Source organism: Mirounga leonina, unplaced genomic scaffold (genome assembly GCF_011800145.1).
Source record: "Mirounga leonina isolate KUSES-001 unplaced genomic scaffold, KU_Mleo_1.0 Mir_375, whole genome shotgun sequence".
Lineage (NCBI taxonomy): Eukaryota > Metazoa > Chordata > Mammalia > Carnivora > Phocidae > Mirounga > Mirounga leonina.
Window position 1 is genome coordinate 315987 of NW_023270717.1, and position 17848 is coordinate 333834.

The 17848-nt window shown below is 61.6% G+C and overlaps 2 protein-coding genes across 16 annotated transcripts in view; one reads left to right on the forward strand and one right to left on the reverse strand.

Annotated features, from left to right (window-relative positions):
* SBF1 (SET binding factor 1) overlaps positions 1-11929 on the forward strand; it is a 27615-nt gene extending 15686 nt beyond the window's left edge. The window contains exons 28-41 of one of the 4 annotated variants that reach the window (XM_034985986.1): positions 131-268; positions 3151-3228; positions 3546-3727; positions 3824-4003; positions 4339-4440; positions 4512-4697; positions 4766-4892; positions 4980-5110; positions 5181-5411; positions 10042-10149; positions 10244-10455; positions 11081-11168; positions 11262-11393; positions 11478-11929. In XM_034985986.1, coding sequence (XP_034841877.1) covers positions 131-268; positions 3151-3228; positions 3546-3727; positions 3824-4003; positions 4339-4440; positions 4512-4697; positions 4766-4892; positions 4980-5110; positions 5181-5411; positions 10042-10149; positions 10244-10455; positions 11081-11168; positions 11262-11393; positions 11478-11576 — 1994 coding nt within the window. In that variant the 3' untranslated portion in view covers positions 11577-11929. Of the gene's footprint in view, positions 1-130; positions 269-3150; positions 3229-3545; positions 3728-3823; positions 4004-4338; positions 4441-4511; positions 4698-4765; positions 4893-4979; positions 5111-5180; positions 5412-10041; positions 10150-10243; positions 10456-11080; positions 11169-11261; positions 11394-11477 lie in introns of those variants that run through there. The other 3 variants (XM_034985987.1, XR_004675873.1, XM_034985988.1) reach the window with 3 other exon arrangements.
* A 1065-nt stretch (positions 11930-12994) lies between these two features.
* The window catches only part of PPP6R2 (protein phosphatase 6 regulatory subunit 2), a 53148-nt gene continuing 48294 nt past the window's right edge, over positions 12995-17848 (reverse strand). For 6 of the 12 annotated variants that reach the window (XM_034985997.1, XM_034985996.1, XM_034985993.1 and 3 more), the window contains 9 exons: positions 17727-17784; positions 17451-17575; positions 17113-17276; positions 16570-16732; positions 16396-16484; positions 15819-15981; positions 14608-14691; positions 13882-14106; positions 12995-13804 (listed from right to left, as the gene is read on the reverse strand). In XM_034985997.1, coding sequence (XP_034841888.1) covers positions 13753-13804; positions 13882-14106; positions 14608-14691; positions 15819-15981; positions 16396-16484; positions 16570-16732; positions 17113-17276; positions 17451-17575; positions 17727-17784 — 1123 coding nt within the window. In that variant the 3' untranslated portion in view covers positions 12995-13752. Of the gene's footprint in view, positions 13805-13881; positions 14107-14529; positions 15422-15818; positions 15982-16395; positions 16485-16569; positions 16733-17112; positions 17277-17450; positions 17576-17726; positions 17785-17848 lie in introns of those variants that run through there. The other 6 variants (XM_034985992.1, XM_034985995.1, XM_034985994.1 and 3 more) reach the window with 6 other exon arrangements.

Below are 17848 nucleotides of genomic sequence, written 5' to 3' on the forward strand. Positions count from 1 at the left end.
CCCCCCCCGCCCGTCCCCGCGCGCACCTGCGGCCCCCCCACCGCTGTCCCCGCGCGTGCCTGCGCCCCGCACCGCACCCTCGCCGCCCCCCTCCACCCCCGACCTGGCTCCAGCCCCTCCCCTCCCCCAGGCCAGTCCCAGGCAGACTCGGGCAGCCTGGAGCAGGAGAAGTACCTGCAGGCGGTGGTCAGCTCCATGCCCCGCTTCGCGGATGCGTCCGGTCGGAACACCCTCAGCGGCTTTTCCTCTGCCCACGTGGGCAGCCACGGTAAGGGGTGCTTGCAGGCGGGGGGGTCTTCCGGGGGGCCGTGCTGGCATTTGTGGAAGGCAGGCCAGCGAGGGGGTGGAACGTGTGGGGTGTGGGATCACATAAGTATCCTGAAGCCCGGCTCTGATCGGGCCTGTCTCCTGCCTGGGCCGAGCTCCTGGACCCCCTCGTCTTCCCTGCCTGTAGCCTGCCTCCAGGTCCCTGGACACAGCTGACCCTTGAAACCCCCACCTGGGCCCCATCCCTCCTTTGTCCCGCGCGTCCCCGCACTTCCCACCACCCCGGCTGTCGCGGTGGCTGCCCTTTTGTCCTGTCCCTCCACTTCGTCAAGGCCATCTGACAGCTTGGGCTGCATCGTTCGTTCATCTGTCCTGGCTCCTTCAGTCTTGTCTGTACTGGTCTCCCCGTCCCAGTCCCCACCACGGGTGCTCTCAACCCCCGCTGGCCCCACTGCGCCCACGTGGATCCAGGCCCTTAGGACCCGGTCCTGCTTTCTGTCCGGTGTGGCAGGGTCTCAGTGTTGCAGGTGGCAGAGAAGGCACCAGGCCTGGGAGGTTGGGGCCATCAGTGGGCCCCGCCCCTCACCGTCGGGGCACTGGCGTGGGGCGGCCGCAGAGGGGCTTGGGGATGCGAGCGTGGGTGCTGCTGTCCGAGGGGTACGTGGCCGCTGTGGAGGGCTGGTCTGACCTCCTGGTGACGGTGGGACCTTTCTGGGGAGGTGAGCTGTCTTTGTGCTGGGTTCCTGGAGAGGCTTGCAGGCGGAGAGGACACCGTGGGGGCCGTATTCTGTAAGTCGGGGGAGGAGGCGCTATCAGAACGGGGGTGGCCTCGTCCTCCAGGGCCCTGGCTCCACAGCAGTCACTTCTCTTGCATCGCACTTACCTCCCAACTGACCCCATTTGCTTTTCCCTGACTCCGTCCTCCCCCCATCTCTTCCAGGTCTCCCATCACCCCTGCCTGACCCTGACCTTCCCTCTTCCCCCCCACCGCATCTCCTCCGTGCACCCCTGTCCTCTGCTACCCCTCTCTCCTTGCCCTGTCTCACCCCAGCTGTGCCGTCCCCCCCCGCAAGCCCCCATCGCCCCCATGTCCCCCTCCCCCCTGCCTGGGTCCCCACGGATGCCCTGGTCCCGTCTGCCTCATCCCCTTGGTCTGGCTGATAGATCCTCAAGGGTTCGTCCTTGGACCTAGGACTCCAGCTGCTGTCCAGCCCATGCTGGCCGTCTGTGCTTGGGGCCTGGCGTCCAGGGGCCTCCGTCTGGGCTTGATCTGTGAGGCTCCCCTTGCTGGCCTGGGCCTGCCCCCCACCCCAGCCTGGTGTCCGCCTGGGAGGTGTGGGTGCCGTGACCGATGTGTACCCCACCTGGTTCAGAGTCGGTACATGAGACACGCGGGGTCGCTTGGCTGTGAGATGCACCTCAGGGGCTGGTTGGTGCAGACACCACACCAGGATCCCTTGTTGGTCAGGCCTTCCTCATTCCCCCCGTCCCTCCTCTCACGCTCGTCTGCACCTTTCTGTGCCGGAGCTCTAGGTCCTGGGTGCGCTGGGGTGCACGGGTGGGTTCAGTGGGTGGAGCCTCGCAGAAGTGTGCTCATGCTGCCTGATTCTTCCCGCTCTGTCCACTCCGCGGGGCCTCACAGTCGCCCTGCCACCCCTTCTTGGGGCGGCGGGGGCGTCTCTAGCACACACGAGGGCCTTCACCTCCCCGTCGAGGTCTGCGGAGGCCCCACACCCCGCTTCTGCCCCTGCTTGGTGTCGCTCTGCACAACACATCCCCTGCTGTCTGCGCACCAGCCTCCGTCCCTGTTTAACCTGTAGGTCTGGGCTCATATACAGGGGCGGCCAGTGTGCCCGTGTGGTCGCTTATGGGGGGCAGTCTTGGCATCCACCCATTCCCCTCTTGTTCCTCGTTCAAGGGGCTTTTGGTTTTCCAAACAGCAGCGTCCATCATCAAGTATGTTTTATGGTCCTACCGTTGCAGAGAGATTCTGAGTAGCGCCTGCAGGCGGCACCCTCCCCACAGGATTCTTTGTCCCCAGCGCCTGTGTCTTCCGCTAATGTGGCCTGGGTGTCCTTGGCTGTGCCCAGAACCCCCTGGTGCTGCCTCCCCGTGTCCCCCGAGTTCAGAGCAAGCCCCCCCATTGCCTGGGGGCATCTGGGGGCTCCGCCGTGTGTGGGTTCTAATTGAGACACACATGTCCTTGCTGCGAGTGATCGTGCGTCCTGCCTGCAGTGTGGCAGGCTGGTGTCGTGCTTATCTGCGGCCGCTGCTCTGGCGGATAGGGACAGTGCCCTGCTGCCCTCTGCAGAGGCAGCTGAGCCAGGGCACCGGGGAGCTTCCTCCCCCAGGCTCCCTGGGCCTCCAGGCTCCCTGGGCCTCTGGGATCCCTGGGCCTCCAGGCCTGGCTGTGCCCGCCTGTAAGCTGGGGGCCTGGGCCTCTCAGGCAGGTGGCCTTACTCCGCCAGTGCTGCCCCTGGGGCTCAGGCCTGCCCGTGTCCATGGTTCCCGGCCAGGAGCTCCAGGCTCCAGGCTTCCTCTTCTCTGGGCTGTACCTGACGGCCCCCCCTGCTGGTGTGCGCTGTGAGCAGCTCTGGGCAGTGCCCACGGGGGCTGAGGGTGCGGGGATGGGCTGCGGAGGAGGCGCTGGATGGAGAGCCCAGGGTTCTTGCCTCTCTTCTACCTGCCACTGGCTCTCTGCTCCCTGGCCTGCCCCTGAGGGCTCAGAGGGCCTTGGTATTGCCCCCGCTATCTGTGGGGCTCCTGAGGGGCTTGGTGGGAACCCAGCCCTATAGCTAGTCCCTTTGGACCACAGGCCCTCCATGCTGGGCACACCCTCGGGCCTGGGGTCAGGCCTGAGCCTTTTCTCTGCTGTGCCCCCAGTGCCCAGCCCCAGAGCCAGGGTCACCACGCTGTCCAACCCCATGGCGGCCTCGGCCTCCAGATGGACCGCTCCCCGAGGTACCGTACTGTCCACACAGGCTGGCCCCCCCCCACCTGGTACTGATGACCCCTGTATGATTGAGCAGTCGTGGGCACTAACGTCCCCCCACATCTGGCACTAACAGCCCCGCGTGACAACCAGCATAACCCAGCCCTGCCCACAGCCCTGGGCACTAACAGCCTGAGGCCCCAAGTCCCGACCCAGCCCTCCGACACTAACGCAGATGCAGGCCCAGCTGGGGTCCTGTTGGCCTCCCCTGCCTTGCCTGGGGAGCTCAGCACCAGGTTAAGTGGTGCCCCAGGCCTGGACAGATGCTCATGTTTTCTTTGTGCAGGTAAACTGGGCAGTGTCCGGGCCAGTGGGCGCAGTGGTGGGCTCGGCGCTGACGTGGGCTCCCGGCTAGCAGGCAGAGACATGCTGGGCCCGCCCCAGGCTAACGGGGCCCCCCCTGACCCAGGCTTTCTGCGGCCCCAGCGTGCAGCCCTCTACATCATTGGGGACAAAGCCCAGCTCAAGGTGACTGGGGTGGGGGCACAGGGCCAGGCAGGGGGGGGGGCGGCGGGGAAGGGGCCCAGGGCCTGGGCGCATCTCACCGCAGCTGGCCTTCTTCAGGGTGTGCGGCCAGACCCCCTGCAGCAGTGGGAGCTGGTGCCCATCGAGGTGTTCGAGGCACGGCAGGTGAAGGCCAGCTTTAAAAAGCTGCTGAAGGCATGTGTCCCGGGCTGCCTCTTCCCTGAGCCCAGCCCGGTCTCCTTTCTGCGCTCACTGGAGGACTCAGAGTGGCTGATCCAGGTCTATTAGCCCCACCCCCACTGCAGTCGGTTAGGGGTGGCCCCGAGGAGGCGTGCGGGGGCGGGGGGACGTGGGAGTGCCTGCTTACCTAGAGCCAAGGGCACATGGGGTCCTGGTTTGCTTGTCTGATGGCGTTGGGCCCCGGGAGGGGGTGGTAGACGCTTCCCACCTGGATGGTAGTACCGTGTGGTGGAGGGAGGCTGGGGCCACCTGCTCTCTGTTGGGGTGGGGCAGGACATCTGAAGGACGGGGTGTGGGCCTTGGGGGCCTGCATGGGAGCTGGAGTCCAAGGGCACTGGCCCTGGGAGGTGCTGAGGGGCTGCCCATCCCTGCAGATCCACAAGCTGCTCCAGGTGTCGGTGCTGGTGGTGGAGCTCCTAGACTCGGGCTCCTCCGTCCTGGTGAGCCTGGAGGACGGCTGGGACATCACCACCCAGGTGCGTGGTGGGCCACGGGGACAGCCCGGGCCGGGTCCTGCGGGCGCTGTGCTGACGGGCGGTGCTGGCAGGTGGTGTCTCTGGTTCAGCTGCTGTCCGACCCCTTCTACCGCACGCTGGAGGGCTTCCGTCTGCTGGTGGAGAAGGAGTGGCTCTCCTTCGGCCATCGCTTCAGCCACCGTGGGGCCCACACGCTGGCTGGGCAGGGCAGTGGCTTCACGCCCGTCTTCCTGCAGTTCCTGGACTGTGTGCACCAGGTAAGCAGGTGGCCACGGTGGGGGCTGTGCCTGCCGATTCCCGGCCCCTGACCCGTCACTCCACACAGGTCCACCTGCAGTTCCCCATGGAGTTCGAGTTCAGCCCCTTCTACCTCAAGTTCCTTGGCTACCACCACGCGTCCCGCCGCTTCCGGACCTTTCTGCTCGACTCGGACTATGAGCGCATTGAGCTGGGTACGGGGCAGGGCTGGGCCTCGGGGCAGGGCGGGCTGGCCGGGGCTGGGCCTGGAGGGTGGCCGGGGCTTAGCACTACCCCTGCAGGGCTACTGTACGAGGAGAAGGGGGAGCGCAGGGGCGCGCAGGCGTGCAGGTCCGTGTGGGAGTACATGGACCGGCTGAGCAAGAGGACGCCCGTGTTCTACAACTACATGTACGCACCTGAGGACACGGAGGTGAGCCGGGGCCTGGTTGGGGCGGGCGGGCGCCTTCCCGCCCAGCTCCTCACGCCACCCCCACCCCCAGGTCCTGCGGCCCTACAGCAACGTGTCCAACCTGAAGGTGTGGGACTTCTACACCGAGGAGACGCTGGCCGAGGGCCCCCCCTACGACTGGGAGCTGGCTCAGGGGCCCCCCGAACCCCCAGAGGAAGAGCGGCCTGACGGGGGTGCGCCCCAGAGCAGGCGCCGGGTGGTGTGGCCCTGTTACGACAGCCGCCCCCGAGCCCAGCCGGATGCCATCTCACGCCTGCTGGAGGTGAGCACCGAGGCGCCTCTGCCCACCCTGTGAGGTGCCTGCCAGCCTGGGGTGGCTGGCCCTGCCCCGCACCGCGTCGTGTGCAGACAGTGATGACCAAAGGCTGCTGGCCTGGACCCCTGGGTCCCACGAAGTGGCTTCTCTGTTCTGGGCACATGTACGGTCACGGTCGGCCCTCGGAGAAGACAGGGTTTCCCCAGGGACTGTTCCTGTCCTCTCCCAGACCGGCGCACCTGCTTCCCGGGTGCCCCTGGCTGTCAGCCACCCCCGGGCCCCTGGTGGCCCTGGGTCCAGCCTGCCCTGTGCCTCCGTCAGAGGGAGGTGGGCCTGTGGGCCTGGAAGCTGGGAGTTGCCGTTCTCGGGGGACACGGGTGTTCAGCCCCAGGAGTCAGGATCTGCCAGGGCAGAGAGCTGGCCTAGAGGAGGGCAGGGCAGCGCTTGAGAGTCCCGCACGGGCCTCGGCTCCGGAACACCGGGGGTCTGCGTTCCCCTCCCAGCCCCCGGCCGTCTGGCTTTTGGGGGATATCTACGCACTTGGGAGCTTGTTTCATTCTGGGGGAAGAGGGTGCTGATGCTGGGCCCTCGGGGAGGTGGGGAGGTGTAAACAGAGTTAATGTCTGTCCACAGCACAGCACTGGGCCTGGCCTAAAGGCAGCCGTTGCCCAGGGGTTGGGGGGACACGGGTGACCCACAAGCCGAGAGGGCAGAGGAGACCCTCTTTGTCTCTGGTGATTCTCACTGTCTTGGAGTCTGACGTGAATTGTGCCGCTCAGCTTCCTCACAGCGTCGTGTCATCGTGGGGCCTTGTCATTCTGACTGGTCTGCGTCTTTGTTGAAGCTGAGTTTCTCGCACTCAGCATGTGGTTGGTTTTACCCAATCTGACGGTTTCTTTCATTGGATTTTTAGTACCTTCACACTTAGTTATTGACATGGTTGGGTTGGAGTCCAGCTTTTTTTTTTTTTTTTTTTAAGCAATCTGCACGCCCACCGTGGCGCTTGAACTCACGACCCCGAGATGAGGAGTCACACGCTGCACCCCTGGAGCTAGCCGGGCGCCCCTGAAGTCTAGCCTCTTGCTGTTTGTTGACTGTCGTATTTAGTTTTTGCTCCTTTCCTCCTTTTCTGTTTTTCCCTCCTAACAATTGAGCATTCTGCTGCATTTACCTCTTGAGCTGCACATCCTCGTGCTCGTCTCAGCGGTTGCCAGGGACGGCGGTCACGCGTCAGCGCCCGCCCGCTCACCTCACGTATTCTACACGTGACGGAAGCACGCAGCACGGACTGTGTGTTTTCAACAGTCAGCTTTGTTTGGAAGACTTTAGAAAACGAGGAGGAAGCCTCCTCTGCTTGCTGTTTCTAGTGATCCTCACTCCTCCCTTTCTCTTCAGCCTGAAGAACTTTCAGCGTTTCTCGTGATGCAGGTCGGCCAGTGACGGATTCCCTCAGCTTTTATTCACCCAAAAATGTCTTTGTGGTGCCTTTACTTATTTTGGAGGTTTCTGGCATACTTCATTTTTTCCACCGTGCTGTGTTTTCCCGGGTGCTCAGATGCTTTTGGCATCACTGAGGAGTTGGTTTGGAAACACCTCAGGGTTCCACTAGCCGGGACGGTGGCCGGCCGCCCCCTTCCCGTGGCATGACTCTGCCCCGGGGGCGGGTTCCGTACCGTCCACGCCATACAGCAACATGGACGGTGGCTGTGCTCCGGCGTGGCCGTACTCGCCGGGGAATCAGGCGTCCACGTCGGGGGCTCTGCCTTGCCGTTGTTTGCTCGGTGCTTTGATCTCCGAGACAGCTTCGTGCGTTTCTGGCCAAGGGAGACATCGCGGAACTGCAGACAGACCTGTGGCAGCCGCTGTTTGCTGTGGCTTTGTGTCCAGTCCCCCCCGAGGGCCCTGAAAACACAGTGGCTTCTGGCTGGGCCTGTTGTGCCCTTTTATTTTTAGTTTTATTTATTTAAGTAATCTGTACACCCAATGCTGGGCTCGACGCACAACCCCAAAATCAAGAGTCGCACACTCCACTGACTTCTCCAGCCAGGTCTCCCATGTCTTCGTTTTTAATTTTTTTTAAGATTTATTTATTAGAGAGCGAGAGAGTGCAAGCAGGGGAAGGGCAGAGGGGGAGAGAGAATCTGAAGCAAACTCCGCACTGAGCACAGAATCCGACACGGGGCTCCATCCCATGACCCTGAGATCATGACCTGAGCCAAAACCACGAGGCAGACGCTCAACAGACTGCATTGAGCACAGGCGCCCCAGTGCCTTTATTTTTTAAAGGGTGTTTTCTGGGCACCTGGGTGGCTCAGTCAGTAAAGCATCTGCCTTTAGCTCAGGTCAGGATCCCAGTGTCTGGGATTGGACCCCAGGTCGGGCTCCCTGCTCAGCGGGGAGTCTGCTGCTCCCTCTCCCTCTGCTGCTCCCCCTGCCTGTGCTCTCTCGCTCTCTCTGTCAAAGTGTTTAAAAAAAATAAAGGGTGTTTTCTGTGGATATAGAATTCTAGGTTGACAGCTTTTTACACTCAGCAGTTTAAAGATGTCATTGCATGGTTTTTCTAGCATGCATTGTTTCTCTTTTTTAAAGATTTTAATTATGTATTTGAGAGAGAGAGAGCATAAGAGGGGAGAGGGTCAGAGGGAGAGGCAGGCTTCCTGCTGAGCTGGGAGCCTGATGCAGGGCTCGATCCTGGGACCCTGCAATCACGACCTGAGCTGAAGGCAGACACCCAACCAACTGAGCCACCCAGACGCCTGCATTATTTCTGATTAAAAGTTGGTGCTTTTCCTTATCTTTGTAAACTCCATGTAATGTCGCCCTTTCTTTCTCTACCTTTAAGATTCTCTTTTCACCTTCGGTTTCAGCAATTTGACCATCATGTGGGGTTTTAAAGTTTAAGTAATCTCTACACCCAGCATAGGGCTTGAACTCATGACCCCCAAGATCAAGAGTTGCAAACTCTTCCAACTGAGCCGCTAGGCGCCCCTTACGTAGGTTTTTTTTTGTTCCTCCTTAGAGCTTTTTCAGCTTCTTAGATTTATGGGACGATAGTTTTCATCAAATTTAATGCAATTTAGGCCATAATTTTTTAAGCTTTTGTTTTTAAAGACTTTATTTGACAGAGAGGGACACAGCGAGAGAGGGAACACAAGCAGGGGGAGTGGGAGTGGGAGAAGCAGGCTTCCCGCCGAACAGGGGGCCTGATGCGGGGCTCGATCCCAGGATCCTGGGATCATGACCTGAGCCGAAGGCAGACGCTTAACAACGGAGCCACCCAGGCGCCCCATAGGCCATAATTTCTTTAAAAAGTTTTTTCTGCACAATCTCTCTTCCTCATTTCCTCTGGGACTTGATTGTCCCATTGGTCCCTGAGGCATATTTGTTTCTTCTTTGCAATTCATCTTGGATGATTTCTGTGATCCTACCTTTAAGTTCACTGCTCTTTTCTTTATTATGTTTAATATCTTCTTAAGCCTGTCTAATGAATTTTTCATTTTATTTTATTTTTTTATTTTTTAAAGATTTTATTTATTTGAGAGAGAGAGAATGAGAGAGAGCACATGAGAGGGGTTAGGGTCAGAGGGAGAAGCAGACTCCCCGCTGAGGAGGGAGCCTGGTGCAGGACTCGATCCCGGGACTCCAGGATCATGACCTGAGCCGAAGGCAGTCGCTTAACCAACTGAGCCACCCAGGAGCCCCCAATTTTTCATTTTAGATATTGTATTTTTCAGTCCTAGAATTTCCATTTGCATTTTTTAAATATAGTTTCCATGCTCTATAGAGATTTCCTGTCTGCTTGACCATTATGTCTTTTTCTTTACATCTTAAACATTTATAACAACTGTTCTGAATTTCTCGTATGCCAATTCCAATACCTATTTCTTTTTTGGATCTATTTCTTTTAACATCTGCCTTAAGTATGACTCTCATTTTCCTACTTTTCTAATATTTTTTTAATAATCGACATTGTGGATTCTGCATTGTTGAGGATCAGGATTGTGTTGTCTTCCTTTAAGGAGTTTTGGATTTTATCCTTGCACTCAGTTAAAGAAGGTGTGGCTCAGCTTGGTCTTCTCAAGGGTCGTCCTTCCGCTTTGCTAGGGCAATTCTAGAGAAGCCTTTATCCTAGGGTTAGAGGAGCCCGACTCTGACATGGCCTCTCCAGGGCTTCAGCGAGGTACCTCCACTCCGTTTGGAATTCCTGCATCTTCCTGCATTGGGTACCCTCCAGAATTTGGATTTAAAAGCTCACAGTGTCTTGGGAGCTGCTCTCTGCCAGGCTGGTGACATCTTGCCTGGCCCATGGCGGTCTACTTTGGCCAAGGACTCAAGCCGGCCTCTGCATCTCTAGAGCTCTCGTGTGCCCTCTCCTATGCCACCCTGTGGATCCATGCGTGTCAGCATGCCCGAGCTCCACACCTCTGCCCAGCGCTCGTTAGTTTGCACAACTAATTTTTGTTCTCTCCCGGTAATTGTTTTTGCCCATCCCCTGCCCTCACCCACTTCCGTGCTCCCGTAATACAGGTCAGACCTTTCCGTCACTTCAACTTCCTGTGTTCCGTAATTCTGTCTTAATGTATTTCGGTCTGGGTATTTTCTTCTGAATGATCTTAGTTTTCCAATTCTCCCCCAGGAGCTGCAGCGGCTGGAGGCGGAGCTGGGGCGACCCCCTGAGCGCTGGAAGGACACCTGGGATCGGGTGAAGGCAGCACAGCGCCTCGAGGGCCGGCCAGATGGACGTGTGAGCGGGCGTGGGTGTGGGTGGCCAGGGTGAGCTTGCGGTCAAGAGGGGTGGCGGCCACCGGCCCTGACACAGGCCCCCCTCCTGCTCCCAGGGCACCCCCAGCTCCCTGCTGGCGTCCAGCGTGCCCCACCACCGCCGCTCGCTAGGTGTGTACCTGCAGGAGGGGCCTGTGGGCTCCACTCTGAGCCTCAGCCTGGACAGCGACCAGAGCAGCGGCTCAACGGCGTCCAGTTCCCGCCAGGCAGCCCGCCGCAGCACCAGCACCTTGTACAGCCAGTTCCAGACCGCCGAGAGTGAGAACAGGTGTGAGGACGCCTCCCACTCTGCCGTGGAACCCTCGGAGCTGGGCGACTGGGTTGGGGCGGTTCTCAGTTGGGGGCCGCTGTTTCAGGGGACTCCTGGCCATTTCTTAGGTGGAAGGATTTGGGAGGGAGGCCGTGATGCCAAAATGGTGGCCCAGGCATAAGCTGACCGTGTGAGAAGCAGGAGGGCTCTTCTGGAAGGGGTTTGGGACGTAGAACCAGGAGTAGAGGGACAGCAGCCGTGGGGTACCCGTGAGGGCAGGCAAGGCACCAGGTGAGCTTGGGGCCTGGCAGGCTGGAGAGGGGCCATCTTGCCACGGTCACCTCCCCGGACCCGCCTGCTGCGTGTTCCTCGTCCGAGGGCACCTGCCCTGCACGTGCAGCTGCTTCCCAGAGACCCTGAGACCCTGGTGCTAGACCCTCTCTCGTGTCCTGTCCTGCGAGGGGCAAGGGGCGAGGGATGGGGACTCTCCTTTCTTTTCTAAGAACAGCCCCAGGGCAGCTTCATGACCCCCTGGCCAGTCTAGCCTTTGAGTCCAGCCTGGGTCTGTTTGAGGGCAGGGGCTCAGCTGGCTCGGCGGGTAGGGGTGGCCCTGATGGCCGGCCTGGTCCTGCTGTGCATGCAGGTCGTACGAGGGCACCCTGTACAAGAAGGGGGCCTTCATGAAGCCCTGGAAGGCCCGCTGGTTCGTGCTGGACAAGACCAAGCACCAGGTGAGTGGTCGGGGGGCTGGGGGGTGGTTAGGAGCTGGCAGGGGGGAGCGCTGCCCTGACTTCCTGCCCCCCCCCCCCCGGACCCCTCCTCAGCTGCGCTACTATGACCACCGTGTGGACACGGAATGCAAGGGTGTCATCGACCTGGCAGAAGTGGAGGCCGTGGCCCCCGGCACTCCCACTCTGGGTGCCCCCAAGACCGTGGACGAGAAGGCCTTCTTTGATGTGAGCTGTGGCCGGGGCCCAGGGACGGCAGGGCAGGGGGCTCTGTGGGGTGGGACCGTGGAGTCAGCGACCGGCCGTCCCCAGGTGAAGACGACGCGTCGCGTTTACAACTTCTGTGCCCAGGACGTGCCCTCAGCCCAACAGTGGGTGGACCAGATCCAGAGCTGCCTGTCAGACGCCTGAGCCCAGCTCTGCTCCGGCTGCTGCACGTCCCGTCGTTAGAGACCACTAGGGGTGGGCAGGGCCCCCCGGCCATGTTTACAGCCCCCACCCTCGACAGTATTGAGGTCCCACCCCCCAAAGTAGGTGTACAGCCCCTGCGAGCTCCCACCCCCGCCCACCCCCGCCCGCCTGGCCGGCTGTAACTTATTCTGCAGTTATGGGTGAGCGCCGGCCGGGAGGCGGCCATGGTACAGCCCTCGCGGTGGGCCTGTAAATAGACCCCCCCCCCCCCCAGCTCAGCGTGTGGTCCCAGCTGGCCGGCCACAGGCAACCTGTTCCTAGAACCAGAGTCTATAAAGAGAGAACTAACAACACGCACATGCCTGTGTCTCCTCGGCCCGTCCAGACCCCCCGCCAGCCACTCTGCGGGGCCCACGTCCGCTGTGGGGGGGGCGAGCTCTGGTGCCGGGGGTGGGGGGGAGGCAGCTTCATCAGGCCCTTGCTTGGTGCCCAGCCACCCTCGGGGGTGGTCTTGGGGCTGGCACTCCCCCCCACCGCACCCCCAAGCAGCCCCTGGACAGGAGGTGGCCATCTGCAGGTGTGCCCTGAAGAGGGCAGATGGGGCCAGACTGTCCGGAGGATGGTCCCAGGTTAGAGGAGGGAGTGATGGGAGGGAATCTGGGAGGGAGATGCTGACGAGGGCGGGCTGCCTGAGGGGCCGGGGGTCCTGGGGAGTTTGCTCCAAATGCCCGCCCCTCCCCCTTCTGGGATCTTGCCTCAGGCCCTGACCGTTCTCCATGCCCTGGCCTCTGTCTGGGGCATGATGGGTGCCACTGGGGTTACCCCTCTCCTTTGCCACACAAATGTGAGTCCCACCTGCACCTGAGCCGGCCAGGTGGGGTGCGGGGGATGCCCAGCAGGTGGTGGCACCTGTCGGGGGGAGGTCAGCAGCAGGTGTGGACACAGGCAAGACCCACAGGTAATGTCAGGTGAGTCGTGAGGAGAGCCCCCGGTTCTCTCTGGGCCACACGGACAGCTATCGGACTGAGGGTCCCAAGGCCCAGGAAATCCACACCTGGGGCCCTATGCCCACCTGATTTCACACGGGGGCCGGGCAGCCATGAGGCGGTCCCTGGGAGGGAGGTCAGAAGTCACCAAAGCAGGGGCCACAGGGTGAGGTCAGTGCAGGACCAAGGCTGTTGAGTGGGCAGACCTACCCCCTGGCCCTGAGTGCCCAGGGAGGCCCTGCTGGCTGCCCCCCTTGCCCAGCCAGTGAGGACGGGACGGCCCTGGGGACGGCGCTGGCTCACGAGCTCCAGGCAGAGCTTGTTTAAAAAGAACAGCTCAGTACTTGCTCCGGTTTGGAGACTCCCTGCTGCAGCCACGCCGGTCAGGCTGGGGTCCAGGGCCTGCAGCTTAACAATACACAGGCTTATCAGTAAGAATAACACAACTTTTATTGGGAGTTGGGGTCTTGGGTGCCCTGTCAGATTATCAGAACATTAAAAATGGACTCAACACAAAATAATCCTACAGACCCCTCCAGGACAACGTGGCCTGGCCCTGCCCTCCCCAACAGGTGCAGACCCCACCCCACCTGGCACCGCTGAGGCCAGACTCCGCACCCCCGCGCCCCATCCTGCACACCCATGGCCAGCCCCCGCCAGGTGCCCCAACTGCCCCACCAGGCCGTGAGGGTCTTATTTTAAGGCAGTCAAATTTTGCAGCCTGGCTCAAGGCCAGCTCCCAGGGACGCTGGGCAGCTAAGACCCTGTCTGGCCAGTCCAGCTCCAGACCCACATCTGTCCCCAGAGCCAGGGAGACCCTTTGCTGTGGCTGGACACAAAAGTGCAAACACGTGGCTCTTTCCTGCGTTTGTTTAAAAAAAAAATCCGTAAAAACTGAGGCTCGGAGCCCACGGCATCCACGCCCATCGCGGCCCTCCGTGCGCACGCGTCTTGGGGTCGCGGCCCCCGGCTCCCGCCGGCAGAGCGCACGTCGGAGGCCTTATTGCTGTGCGCGGAGCTGGGGTCAGGCAGGAGAGACGCAAGCCGGGCTGTCCGACTGGTTCCAACTGGCAGCCCTACCAATGCAGCATTTATTTTAAAATTAAATTAAATTAAATTAAAAAGACAAATTGCATCATCACCAGGTAGTTTTCTCGATAAGGGCGCGCCGTGGCTGGGCGGCAGCAGCATCACACGGGGCCGTTCGAGGCGGCTCCTGCAGGGGGTGGTGAGTCCATCTTCCTGTAGGGGGACGGGTGGGGGTTGGAGCCCTCAGGGCCCGAGAGACCCATGCAGCCCCCCCAGCCCAACCTGCTCACCTGTCTCTCGTCACGGTGCCCAGGATGGCTACCGTGCACGTGGCTGGGGCCGCAGAGCTGACGGCCACCGCAGGCCCCGGGGAGCCTGCCACGGTGGCTGGGGCGGGGCTGGCCTTGCTCGGTGCTGGGCTGGCCGCCACAGCAGCCTCGGGGGGGACAGCCACGGCCGAGGTGGAGGTTGCTTCTGCAGGCGTGGGGGAGGTGGGGTCTGACAGCGTGTCCGCCCTGTATGGCAAACGCAGGCTCCAGCGTCCTGGACCACCGCCAGGGTAGCCCAGGGACCCACTTGGCCAAGGCAGCTCTGCGTCCCCAAGTGCTAAAAGCGCCAGACCACCTGCCTGTCCACTGAGGCCCCAGACCTTCCAGGCGGCGCGCATCCCAAGCTTGCCCCCCGACACCTGGTCCCTCTCCAGACAGCCCCCAGCCCCGCGCCGGGTTACGGGAGGGCCCGCAGGCCATGTGCCCAGGAACGCTCCCTCCCACGCCTGGAGAGGGCAAGAACAGGTGACCTCAGGACACTGGCCCTCCTCGCTGCAGCCCAGCAGGAGAGTGAGCCCGTGGCTCCCCATTCAGCCCACACCTGCCCAGTGCTTGCTTCTGGTACATGTGAGACCACCTCCAACCACACAAGACCCCTGGGAGCCAGGCAGGGTGGAGCAGCCACAGACAGCGTAAGAAACAGACCCTAAGCCCTGGGGACCACGTGTCGGCCCAGATGGGCATCACCTGGGGGTTCCCCACAGGCTGGCTGGGAATGCTGGTGCAGACAGCCCTGGAAATGCACGCTTGCTTTCACAAGGACCATACTTGCTTTTCAGAGCAGAGGTGGTTTGTAGGTGGGGGAGTCAGGAAAAAAGGAAGAGGTTTTAAGACTTGCAGTGATTCTGAACTTTGAGAAAGAATTAAACCCATTCGAGAACCCGATGTGCACCTGTAATGCAAGAGCCACCATGCATGGGCCCTGGTGCCCTGCCCCCTCGTCTGACCCACGCTTGTAAACACTGAGACCCCGCTGGCTCCAGGCTGTGCCCCCCAAGGGCAGGGGGCTAACGCGGACAGGCCATGTTGTTTGAGGTCCCGAGAATGAGTGTGCTGTGAGCCAGAGTAGACCCCCACCAATGGGATGGACCAAGCCCCCAAACCATTTGGGACCCCCAGGGCTGGGGCAGCGGGCTGTGGGGGAAGGAGAGACCACACCACTAACGCAGTCATGTACCTGGTCTTTGTCCCCTCCTGCTGGGATTCTGCTGGGGGACCTTCCCCCTTGCCCCTATAAGCTTCGGCTCCACCACCACCTCTCTCAAGTGCCCACCGGCCCCCAGTTTCCTATTTTCACAACTCACAGCTCCTTAACACTCCCCCCCCTCCCCGCCCCCCAGCCCACCAGACCCAGCCAGGGGTCTGTCCAGTGATAGATCCCAAAGGCCTGGACCTTCTTCCTGTGCCTGAGGGAGGGATGCGTGGGGAGAAGCTTGCTGGGAGGATGCCTGCAGTCAGAGTTCACGTGGCCCAACGAGGTCTTCAGACACCCCCATCCTGTCTGAGCATGAAGGGCATTTCTGAGGTGCAGGCTGAGTGGGGCATAAAGGCCATTGTGCCCTCTCCCCACCACGTGGAGCAACCCCAGATCCTGGGGTGGCAGCTCAGCTGGCCAGAGACCCAAAACCCTGGCCACTGTCCTCAATAAGACCTAGGGGTGAGGCAGCCCCATCTCCGAGCCTCCAGGGTGGGACCCTGAGGCCCTGTGCTTTATCTCAATGAAAATGCCCCTGACCCCTGGCTCCCACTTAGATGAATGGGCGTCCCAACCCCCCTAGGGCCAGCATCCTCGGTCATGAGGTCATCAGGGTCAGCCTGCTTCCGGGTGAGCAGAGTGCCAGGGACAGCCAGAAATCCGTGTGCCCCTGGGGACCCTGTGCCCACCCCATCCTGCACACCTGGGGACTGATGCGGGCAGCAGGGGAGCCTCCCGGCTGGGACCCAGACTGACAGCTTCCAAGGCACCAGCCATCTTCTGCTCGTCCTCACCGTGGTCGGAGACCACCAAGGGGGCCTTCCTGGTGACACAGGCGCTCCAGGCACATGGGGAAGCCGGGCCTACTACAAGACGGAGCTGCTAATGTCCAGGGAGGACGGAGAGGCCGCGGGGCACGGCCTCAGGGTCCTCAAACCCACGTGTGCATGTGTGCATTTACAGAAACTGTATGAAGAGACGGTCCTCCCCCAGGCACGGAGGGCCCCCCCTCAGCCCTGTGGGGCTTCCAAGCCTGTCTGATGAGGGGCTCAGGGTCAAGGACCCTGAACAGCCCCCAGGATGGCCAGGGAGGTGGCGCAGTGCATGGGGGTGATCTGCACCGACAAAGCAAGGCTCCCAGCAGCGTGGATGGGGCAGGCCGGTCATATCTGCACCCCAAGGACTGCCGGCTGCAAAGCCCAGCATTGCCAGGGAGACACAGCCCAAGGGGCCTTGGCCATATCCTCCCACTCCCTGTGCTCAGAGCCCCTCCTACTCACGGGCTCTCTCGGGGCCCTGCTTCGGGCCATCCTGGGCATCGCCGTGGCCCATGTCCACTGGGGAACTGCACCTAGGCCCCGACTCGGAGCTGCGGAAGGCAAGGCTGAGCCCCCTCTGGGGACATGCCACCCCCAAGGGCAGATGGGGTGACCTCCCGGCCCGCCCCACCTCACCAGCAGAAAGGCTGGAAGTCGGTGAACTTGGCCCAGCCTTTTTCCTCCAAAGCCGAGGAGCTGGGGGTGCTGGCTGCCCACACGTTGGAACCCACATCCACCGCCACTCCCGGGGCCGGTGCTGGCGAGTTCACCGGCTCGTCAAACACCATCCACGAGGTGCCTGTTGGGGGGAGACATAGGAGTCCAGGCACCCTTGACCCACAGGTCGGCCCCACCTGCCTTCAGGGCCCTGAAGCCCAGAGCTGCAGGGACCCCACAAGAAGTGGACCAGTGGTGTCACAGCCACCAACTGTGACAATGTGGCTAGGGTAACCTCGACTGGGGGCAGGGGGCAGCCGGGGTCTGCCATCAATCCTGCACCACCACGGCTGGGGGCATGGGACAAGTGCCACCTTCAGGAACATTGCTCGAAAGCTCGTACAGATCAAGTGAGCAGATAACAAAAGCCCACTGCAGCCCCCACCATGCACAGGCCGGCCGGGGCCTGTGTCCCTGTCCAAGTCCCCTGCCCAGCCTGAACCCTGTGTCCCCAGCGTCTACCTTCTGAGCCACCCTCCAAGCGAGGACCTTCCTTCTGGGTAGAAGCCAGAGGGGCACCTGCCCGAGCGGCATCCTTGTCTGCTTCCAAACCCTCCTTCCTGTCCTGGCCTCCACGCTCCAGGCCATTCTTGGAACAGCTCTCTGAGGTGTGAGGACCCCCAAACCTGGGGAAAGACACATGGTCAGAGCAGCCCCCAGCCAGCACCACACGGGGACCCTGGGAGCATCCTGTCCTGTGCATCCAGAGCATCGTGGCTGGGGCAGGGCTGAGAGCGCGCACACAGCGTTCTGGGGCCTCTCTGCCTCAGGAGGCTTGGGGAGACAGGTGGGCCTCACACCTGGCTCTGGCCGTCACCCGGGCAGTGCAGTGCATCTCCTTGTCCTCCCAGATGTCATCCTCCTCGTCATCATCAAAGGGCTGGATGTGGTCACTGCAGCAGGCCTCAAACAGAGCTGCGCTGGGCTGCAAGCAAGAGCACCCACGTAGCTACACGTGGCTCCCAGAGGGGCTTAGCCAGGCAAGGGGCTCACAGGATGGGGGCCCGGTCTCCCCCTGCTGCCCACCCACCACTGTGTCCCCACCACACCCAATGAGCATGGAGCAGAGGACTCACACTGTCCTCGTCAGCACCAATGCTGAAGTTGATCTCCGCGATCCTATCAAAGGGAGCACTGCAACAAGGGAGATACTCAGCACCTGGACTGCCGCCAGGGCCGCCCAATGCACCGGGTACTT